The 11,195-nt window shown below is 37.7% G+C and overlaps 1 protein-coding gene across 1 annotated transcript; it reads left to right on the top strand.

Annotated features, from left to right (window-relative positions):
* Window positions 1-94: 94 nt before the first annotated feature.
* On the top strand, window positions 95-5,659 carry LOC121384304. The gene is made up of 5 exons (XM_041514626.1): window positions 95-250; window positions 1,430-1,588; window positions 3,146-3,331; window positions 4,087-4,257; window positions 4,779-5,659. Exons 1-5 carry the CDS (start codon window positions 113-115, stop codon window positions 4,992-4,994), a joined length of 870 nt encoding a protein of 289 aa, XP_041370560.1. The 5' UTR covers window positions 95-112; the 3' UTR covers window positions 4,995-5,659.
* Window positions 5,660-11,195: the final 5,536 nt, after the last annotated feature.

Raw genomic sequence — 11,195 nt, forward strand, 5'->3', positions numbered from 1 at the left:
GCAGTTAGGAGAGTATGGAGATAGCTGTCCACAAGACAAGGGGGAATCGCGACGCCTACCCAGAGTGCCAGTGTCCAGCAGCTTTTTAAAAATTTTGCGATTCTTGTCGTCAATGATTGAAGCAGATATTGGGGCAGACGATGAAGATAATGACGTAGAACCGCTAACTCCAAACCCGAGCCAGGTGACACTGAGTGAGAGTTGCATGTCAACAACATCAGATTTATGTGCGGAGACAGACTGCAGTCAGGTGATCTTTGAATTTGAAACATATGCTACCCATTTAGTGTAATATTTTGTTCTTGGAAACAATGTTTTTAAATTATAAATATCCTTATATGTGATCTAAATAATTATTATGACGTATATATATTATATTTAGAGTTTTGGCAGCCATTTTTAATATGAAGCCTATAGGTGTGTGGGACAGTGTGTCTGAGAGCTTCTGCCCGACACACCGCCCGTCTCCTACATAACTGTGAATAGTTTTTAGGACAGAACTTTCCGATACGTTGTGTTCTTTGAAAACGTTATTGCCTGAATTGACTTAAAGGGACATTCCTGAGTTTGCTGCAATTTTTAAGATGTTATCGACTAACAGAGACTTTTTAACGATTGTAATTATATATCAAATATATTTTTCTGCATAAAATATTAGTGGCTGTATAATAAACGTGTTTCTGATCGTTCTAATATTTGTACGAGGTTAAATTTCATTTTATTTCCTAAAATAATTTTTTTCATACATACGAAATTATTTGAAAACAAAATCCAGTTTCGGTGTCTTTCAAATATTAAGACGACAGAAACACTTTGAATATACAGACACTAATATTTAAAAAAAAAAAAAAAAATTAATATGTAAGTTTAATCGTAGAAATATTTTATTAGTTGGAAACATCTTACAATGCAGCAAACTCAGGAATGTCCCTTTAAAATATTACTAATATAAAGTAGTATGATCGTATTTCCGCAGAGCACACACCCACACACATGAACATCTTCTGTCTGTCTGTATTTCTGTAGTTCTGTCTGTATGCACGTACATGCCGGTCTCTGTAATTATGCATGCATTAATGTATGTATGTATGTATGTAGGTAAGTTGGTAGGTAGGTATATAGCCACTAGGTATGCATTTATGTATGAATATCTATATGTTGTATGTATGTCTAGGTTGACTGTTACATACATAGATATTAACGCACTGGCATGTATGTATGTATGTATGCTTGTATGTATGTATGCTTATATGAATATAATATATTTTGTGAGTGTGTGTGTGTGTGTATGTGCGTATGTGTGTGTGTGTTGTATGCTTGTATGAATATAATATTGTTTGTGTGTGTGTGTATGTATGTATGTGTGTGTACGTATGTGTGATTATTACTACTATTATTAATACTATAACCGTTATTGTTTATAATTCAGAATGCAAAGGAGAGGAAAAAGAAAAGGCGAGCAGAGGTCCAGCTACTTCTGGAATACACAAGGGACATGTTCCATCGTCTCTGCATGAAGGAGAAACACCTACAGTGCTTAGTCTGCAACTCACACACTGAAAACGGAATTGAACAACGAACAAGGAAGGTGATTGTTAAATTTTGTTTAATATTTATATTAAAAGTTTTCAATGTCATATCACTATAAAGATCAGTGTAATATCACCACAAAGATCGTTTGTTACAGTCAAAATAGCAAGTATCATGAATATTAATAAAAACAAACGTGTTTTTTCAATGTTGATAATGTTTTTATTTCGACTATTATAACTACGATAGGATAATCGATATTTTTGTTTCATTCCATGTTAATCGATTATGACGTATATTCAAATAAGGCCCAAACATGCTGTCCTGCACACACATCTTAGCTATCTTGGCGTTTGTCGAGGACAGTGGGTTAGTGATTAGTGAGAGAGGAGTTGGTGTAGTGGCCTTACACTATGTTGAGTTGCCAAGATGCGAACTCAGTACGTACCAGCCTTAGGTCCCGTGGCTTAACCACTACACCCATATTCCAGTAGTAAAGCGTTCGCCTGCTACTCGATTGGTCTAGGATCGATCCCCTTCAGTGGCCCCATTGGGCTATTTCTCATTTCAACTGATACATTAAATACCGTGGTATTTACAATCCTGTCTGTGGGATGGTACACATAAAATAAACTATCCCTAAAAAGTAGCCGCAAGTTTTTATCTCTTATTATGTAACCATATTACGTCCAATGCCACGTAACAATTGTAAATACAAATGTGTTGAAAGTTAAAGTTTGTTTTGTTTAACGACACCACTAGAGCACATTAATTTATTAATCATCGGCTACTGGATGTCAAATATTTGGTAATTTTGACATATTGTCTCGAAGAAGAAACCCACTACTTTTTTTCATTAGTAGCAAGGGATATTTTTATATGCACCATCCCACAGACAGGATAGCACATACCACGGCCTTTGATATACCAGTTGTGGTGCTCTTGCTGGAATGAGAAATAGCCCAATGGGTCAACCGACGGGGATCGAACCCAGACAAATCGCGCACCAGGCCAGTGCTTTACCACTGGGCTACGTCTCGCCGCCAACATGAGTGCGTTGTTAAATTCGTTTTGTTAGGGGCGGGATTTAGCTCAGTCAGTTGAGTGCTTCCTTGAGGTGCTTGCGTCGCAGGATCGAACCACATCGATAGATCCATTCACCTGATTGGGGTTTTTCTCGACCCAACCAGTGCACCACAACTGGTCAAAGACCATGGTATGTGCTTTCCTGTCTGTTGGAAAGTACATATAGAAGATCCCTTGCTGCATTAGGAAAATGACTACGTATCAGAATTACCAAATGTTTGAAATCGAATAGCCGATCTCGCTCCAGCTAGGGCACCACGACTGGTACATCAAAGACCGTGGTGTGTGCTATTCTGTCTATGGGATAATGCATATAAAGGATCCCTAGTTGCTAATCGAAAAGAGTAGCCCATGAAGCGGCAACAGCGGGTTTCCTCCCTCAATATTTGTGTTGTCCTTAACCATATGTCCGACGCCATATAAAGCTGTATCCTAACCGGCCGCTCGCTTTAACGAAAATAAATGTGTTTGAGTGCGTCGTTAAATAAACCATTTCCTTCCAAAAGCCGATGATTTTTCTTTTCGTTAGAAATCCAAGACGAAGGAGACGGACAAGTCCGTGCAGGAGGAGCTGGGCCGGGTCCTGGAGTCCCTGGGGAGCGTCCTGTGTAAGCGACTGCTCTGTCTCGACCGGCGGGTGTTGAGGGGAGTCATGTGCAGATCCAAGGAGGGATACCCGCTCCTTACAGGAACCAATCAACGGCGAAAAAAGAAGGTGTAGTTTTAGTTTTAACCTGTCGGTAGCTCATTGGGCGATTTCTCATTCCGGCCAGTGCACCACGACTGGTATATCAAAGGCCGTGGTATCTGCTATTCTGTCTGTGGGATGGTGCATATAAAAGAAATCCCTTGTTACTAATGGAAAAATGAAGCGGGTTTTCTCTCTAAGACTAAATAACAAAATTACCAAATGTTTGACATCCAATAGCCGATTATTAATAAATCAATGTGTTCTAACTTTGTTTTTAGTTTTAATTAAAAGAGAGGAGCATTGATGACTAAAGTTCCTAGTCAACCATTGACGGGGTACCATATGCTATTATGTGATGAGGAAGCCAAGAAATTGAAAATAATTAAAGGGCAAATTTCTTTCGTCTTTCCAATAAACTGTCTTCTCGTAGAGGTATTACCCCTGTCAGTAGCTCCATTGGACTATTTCTCGTTCTAGCCAGTGCACCACGGCTGGTCTATCAAAAGCCGTGGTATGTACCTTCCTGTCTGTGGACTGGTGCGTAATAAAAGATTCCTTGCTACTAATGAAAAAAGCTTACAATGGCTTCAAAGTTACAGTACCTAGTCCCTGTAACGAATTTGTGTTTAACCACTCTTTATTTATCTAATAATAGACATGAAATAAGAATGACTGATTGGTTGGTTTGTTTGCTTATTTGGGTTTTTTCCTTTCTTTTTCCTTTCTTTCTTTCTTCTTTATTTACTCATATTGGAATTTACGTTTTCTCTTATTAACAGATACAAACGAGAAAACGACGTGGAAATCTTCAGTTACTGTTGGAATCGTCCGGGAATCTTCTGTCACAACGGCTTCGCTGTTTAGACGGTCGAAGCTTGAAAGGGTTAATAAGCAAACCTAAAGCTGGACGCAAACACAGAGCAGGACAAGACAAAAAAGCAAAACCAGACGTGAGTTTTGTGTTTTGATTTGAAAAGAATATAAAATAATTTCTGCTTGTTTTTCTTAACGAACACAAGGTCTCTGTTATGGCTTGAAATGGTGTTTGACTCTGTATGTTTGTTGTGTACAGAACTAATCATCGTCGTTATCGTCGTCGTCATCATCATCATCATCATCATCCAGCAATCTTTGCGTCCTCGATCTCAGTCAGCCCCCCCTACCCCCTACACAATATCTATATCAGGACAAAACAACCCCCCCAACCCCACCTCCCCCCAAAAAAATCCAACCAACGAACAAAAACTGTCTCTCAGTGTCTATGTCTGTCTATCGGTCTGTTTGTCTGTCTCTCTGTCTGTCTCTCTGTCTCTGTCTCTCTCTCTCTCTCTCTCTCTCTCTCCTCTCTCTCTCTCTCTGTATGTGTGTGTGCGTGTGTGCATGTGTGCGTATGTGTCTGTGTGCATGCAAATGTATAAAGAAGTATAAACACACGAATACACATATAATTGTGCTGTTTATTTTGTTTTAGAATGCAGTGAAAATTGGAACAAAAAGAAAGAAGCAAGAACTTGAGTTGTCTGAGCCATCGCAAAGCAATGCAACTGGTAACAAAGAAGAACACCCAAGGAAGATACTCCGCCCAAAAAGAAAGTCCACTTTAATTCAATTGTCGTATGCTGTAGTAACTAAATATTTCCAGGTTTACACCTTAAAAAAATATATATATGAAGTGTTATTTATCTAGGAAAATATTTAAATCTCGATTCACTCTTTTTCAAATGTTTGTATCCATACTGACAGATTAGGCCTTCGCTGTTTAACATTGTCCTTCACTGTTATGAGTATGTCAGTCAGTATTGTTGAAGCAACTCAATCAACTGTTCTATCTACATACCCTAAAATCCAAAATGTTTCTGCGATAACTTAATGGACTCTAAAATGTTTTAGGAGTAGGATCATCTGTTATAGGAGTAAGATCATCTGTTATAGGAGAAGGATCATCTATTATAGGAGTAAGATCATCTGTTATAGGAGAAGGATCATCTGTTATAGGAGTAAGATCATCTGTTATAGGAGAAGGATCATCTATTATAGGAGAAGGATAATCTTTATAGGAGAAGGATAGTCTACCGGTATTATGGTAATAGAGTCATGTTTTATAGGACTAGGGTTATATAATGTAGAAGTAGGATAATCTTTCATGGGAGTAGGGTAATCTCTTATAGGATTAGGATCATATATCACAGGAGTAGGATAGTGTATTACAGGATTAGGATCACACAGGGATATCAGGGCCGTAGCTAGCAGGGGGCAGGGGGCAAGTGGGGCAGTTGCCCCCTAGAAAAAATTCGGAAAGCACTATAGAAACTTAAAGAAAAGGAGTTTTAGACTATTAACTACTCACTTGCCCCCCCCCCCCCCCCCCACAAATAAAAAATCCTAGCTACGGCCCTGGATATGGTCATCGTTACATTTTTTTTCTTTCTTTAAAGAAATATGTTGGTTAACTATTTATGTAATAAATATTGATGTATTTAAAATAAGTAATGTTCAGTATCTTTTTTTCTTCTGTGTGTGTGTGTGTGTGTGTGGAGGGTGCACTTTTTAATGGATATTTAAAGTATCGTCCACCCATATAACAGTTTGTAAGAAAATGTTTAAGAAGAGTAATTTATTAACTATTAACTATTATCTTTTATGTCATTTCAAATATGAATAAATGTTGATTATATATTATAGATTCACTAAATCTGGTTCTTCTTGGAATATTGATAAAAATATTTGAAACACAGTTTTCACCTATTTATTAAAATGAAGAAAATGTTGAATTTTGAGTTTTAATGTCTTATTTATAAATGTATTTTAAATATGTTTTAATATCAAATCATTGATTTCTATGCATATCCTAAAATAAAATAAAATAAAAATCACGGATATGTATAGTAATAATCGACGTGAGTTTTAGAAAATAACAAATATGTTTGTTAAAAAAATATAAAGTGTTATATATATATGTATTAAGAAGTTAAAACTAAACGCTAAATCGGTTTATTAAAATATTTGTCAAATAAGGGTGAACAATATATTTTGCTAGTTTATACGTTTTTGAACTTCGTATCTAGGGAATTGTTGTGACATCTAAATAAATACCAAATGTGAGACCCTGCGAAAATATACTAGCATGGTATGTTATCAGTAAAGCAATGTCAGTAAATAATAGCTTTCTGGTTTATTGTTTTTATACCTTTTATTGATTTAAAGGCATATTGTCACAGACCACTGACCTATTTAATGGACTAACAAAGTATTACCTGAACAAATATAATTTGATTTGTCCCTAAATGTACTTTATTCAGCCATCTTCATAACCACAATACTCCATTTATTAATGTCATTTTGTAAAAATAATTGAATTATGGCAATGGTCCATAATTCAAAACCTAAAATTGCCGAGAGGGATGACATGGATTTCACTCGACCATGGTTCAGTTACGGTGATGCGATAGCTAGATTTGGTTTCCAACAATTAATGTAATTTTTATTTCTTATCCATTTTTAAAGAAATAAGGTCCTTAAATCTGTGACAGTATGTCTTTAAGATTCAAATGTGTTTGAGAGACATCGACAGATGCTTGAAGTGCTGAAGAAGGGGGAGTTATATATTGATTCGCCTCTACAACACTTTTGTTAGTTAATCTTATAATATTCTTGTGTTCATTGTAGCATTAATATGCATTACAATTCCAATGAATACAGTGTTAATTATTTTACTTTTTAATGAAGTGTTTTAATTTAGGTTCAGTGTGCATTATGATTTGAATGTGTGAATAGAATTTCACTGTTAATTTATATACATTATATTGTATTCCTTATTTTGGTTTGAATGTGCATTAAGATTTGAATGTATATTTTCAGTGTTAATTTTATTGTTATATTCCATACTTCAGTTTAAATTCAAATGATAAATGTGAATGTTTACACTTACTTTTACAGTGCTAATATTTTAGCATTATAATGTAGTTTGTTATGTTATATGTAACACTGCATTTAATAGTAGTGTACACGGTAGATTGAAATGTATGTTATCAGATGGTTTATTGCAATCCGCTGTGTTTTGTTCGTAATGGATGCTTACACAAAAACAAATTGTTTACGTTTACAATAAACCAACATGAAACATAAAATGGTCAGTGTATTGTACTTGGTACATATTCTTAAAAAACCCACACACGCGCTCAACGATAAATAAAAAAAATAACTCCTCATCAACCCCCTCCAAAAAACGCCCCCCTACACACACACACACACACACACACACACACACACACACACACACACACACACACACACACACACACAACACACACAGACACACACACACAAACAAGAAGAAAAGAAACGGAATAAAAACAACCCACAAAACAACAACAAAAATGTAAACTTCTTCTTTTAAAAACAACAAATCACTGTAACTCTGACACATATTGCGGACTTACTACATATTGGAATCTTGTTTTTAACTTACAGCTTATGTCCAGTTAAGGTTCAAGCACGATATCCTGGGCCCACTCGCCAATTTTTTGCGCTGTATGTACTGGAAAAGGCTTGATAATTAGTTGTTACCAGTTAGACTGGTGTCACTGAGCCGTTAAACTCACTTTCGTTGGGAGCCGTTACTGGAATTCAAACCCTAAAGCCATCAGCCTTAACCACTACCCCTACATCCCCAGTATATATAAACAGGGGTATGTATGTATGTATGTATGTATGTGTCACGGGGATCCTATAATACCCGTAACTGAATGAAACACACGATTATCGAAATATCTCTCCTAACTGTATATTTATTAGATCTCTCTGTAACGGGCAGTTATACCCGCGTGACTCGACTAGGTATGATCAGAGATAAGATCTTATATAAAGTATATATTATTATAGCACGTTTAGTTCACTAGAAAACACAACAAAAACACAATACACTTTGGAATCTGTATTAACCTACGCTGACAAATGTACTGCCGCAGTAGTTAATTAACAACAACAAATAATAACAACCCAGAACTGATCACTTAATTAGTTAATCTCTAGGTGTCTAGTTTACACAATATGCTAATCACTTCACCGTGACACAACACCCACACGTGTGATAATTGAGAAACGCTTCCAGGGGAACTTAATTAATAAAGGAATTACAACTCTATTCCTAACTGGTTAATTTTTAATTAACCCTTAACTACTCATTCAGTAACCTTGTAATACAGAATTAATACTGGTACCTATCACAATAAAGACAATAACCTACAGTTTACCTAGGTCCTCTAGGATGACTGGATAAGCCTTATATATATTAGAACAGTGAGCCTACAGTTTACTGCGTCAGATTACCGGCAGCACCGTCTAAATAATATTGGTATAATACAGTATTAAAATATTTAAAGTCACATCAATCACATCAAGGTTATACATAGAGCAGAAATAAAATATTTACCAGTGCGGACGGACAACGATCCCCTGGAGCCTTCCTTTTGTTCTCCCTGATATCTCTAAAATCCTAGCTATTTATAAAAAACCCGAATATCGCCTGGGGGCACAACGCGGTCCTCCCCCTATCAAGTGATATTTCCACAGCGACCAAACCGGCATATTTTTCTCAGAAGCCTAGACTGGTCGTCGCCTAGTTCGCCAGCAATACCCCGATCGTACGTAACAAAGTGCCCACCTGGGCTTAAGTGCATATTGGAACTGCACACGGCCCTCTAAAACAATTAATATCGCCACATGCAAAAACAAAATTAAGAGCATGTTCCGTCACAGTATGTATGTACACACACACACACACACACACACACACACACACACACACACACACACACACCCACACCCACACATCTGTATCATCCTGTAGATACATACATACCCTTATTTACTAATTAGTAACTTGGCAAGTTTTTCCACAAGATGATAATGTTTTGTATATGATACCCTATGGACATTATCTATTTACTTACAAGGTGATCAGTGTGTCCCCTGTCACCCTGTTAACACACTGACTTCAGTCTCTTGTTAATCCAGTGGCTTTAATCGTTTTAACAAGATTGTTTACAGAACTAATTTTGCAATGTTTTCTAAGATAATCCCTTCAATATTCGTTACGCTCCCCATCATTTTTCAATAAAACAAGCTTCAATAGTAATTTCGTCACTATCACTGAAATATCTTGGAGTAATCTGTACAATGAGAGACTTTCCGGTGAAAATAAAGTTAAAACACAGCCAGACAGACTACCTGCATAATAGATGGTAAGGGGCGGGACGTAGCCTAGTGGTAAAGCGCTCGCTTGACGCGCGGTCGGTTTAGGATCGATCCCTGTCGGTGGCTTCATTGGGCTATTGATCGTTCCAGCCAGTGATTCACAACTGGTGTAGTAAAGGCCGTGGTATGTACTATCCTGTCTGTGAGATGGTGCATACAAAAGATCCCTTGCTGCTAATCGGAAAAGAGTAGCTCATGAAGTGGCGACAGCGGGTTTCCTCTCTCTATATCTGTGTGGTACTTAACCATATGCCTGAAGCCATATAACCGTAAATAAAATGTGTTGAGTGCGTCGTTAAACAAAACATTTCTTTCTTTCTTTGACACACAGTGAGACCAGAGACGTATCGGAGTATGCTGCTTACACTATCCTCTCCCTACCATAAACGTAATACGTTATAGGCTGTAGCCAGTTAGGCACACTGCACAAAACATTACATTGTCCTTCTCAGATAAGGCCCTCCGAATAAGAATTCCACCTCTATGAAGACGTTTTTTGATGGTTCTAGAATTGATTTGTCATGTAAATAAACCTCTCAATAATAACTTCCCCCGAGTTATGACCTTAATATCGTTGAAGAATGGTAGGTCTTACTTGATGTGGACTACTGTACATAGACGAACATAATGACCGACTGAATCAACAACTTAACACTGACGTAGCCAGGATTTTATATTGAGGGGGGGGGGGGGGGTCCATATTGGGGGTGGGGGCATCCACACTATGTATGTATGTATGCATGCACGTACGTACGTACGTACGTACGTATGTATGTATGTATGCATGTATGTACGTACGTACGTATGTGTGTATATATGGTTTTATAACATTTAATAGTTTACAAAAAAGGTTTGATTGGGGGTGGGGGTGGGGGTGGGTGGGGTGAACGGCCACATGCCGCATCCACCTGGCCACGCAACTGCAACAAACTGACATAATGTGTGCTTATACCAACACAACTACTTCGTAGGAAAAGTGGAATTTCGTGCAGCATAAAGTTAATTTATTTTTATTATAGAAGATTTGTTTGTCCCAAACCAGCTCTGTGTGAGGCACAGTGGTACTCGCTATGAACCAGACAAGGACTATCTCTTTTATCAAGCATGCAATATTTTATTCTGTCACTATTCACTGGCGTAGGAAGTGTGTGTGTGGGGGGGTGGGGGTGGGGGTGGGTGGGTGCATGTGCATCCCCACTTTGTAGCAACAGCGATGGTTTAAATATATATTGTGTTGGTGTGTGTATGTGTGTGTGTTGGTGTGTGTGTGTGTGTATGTGTGTGTGTGTGTATGTGTGTGTGTGTGTGTGTGTGTCCCTCCCCCTTTTTGACATCTTCCTACGCCCGTGCTTTTATAAGGCATTTGGCCTGCGTATGCTACTTGACAATTTTTGTTTACCATACATAGGTAAAACCCCATACGATACCAGGTGTATCCCGGTTTAACTACTTTTCAAGTTATTAATCAACAAAGAGGACTACAGTTTATTGTGGCCACCCGATATACTAGTATGTACTTTACACACACACACACACACACACACACACACACGCGCGCACGCACGCACGCACGCGCGCGCACACACACAATAATAAGAACAAAAAAATTACGGTATAGGAAACAAGGCACCAG

The sequence above is a fragment of the Gigantopelta aegis genome, chromosome 10, assembly GCF_016097555.1.
Source record: "Gigantopelta aegis isolate Gae_Host chromosome 10, Gae_host_genome, whole genome shotgun sequence".
Classification (NCBI taxonomy): Eukaryota; Metazoa; Mollusca; class Gastropoda; order Neomphalida; family Peltospiridae; genus Gigantopelta; species Gigantopelta aegis.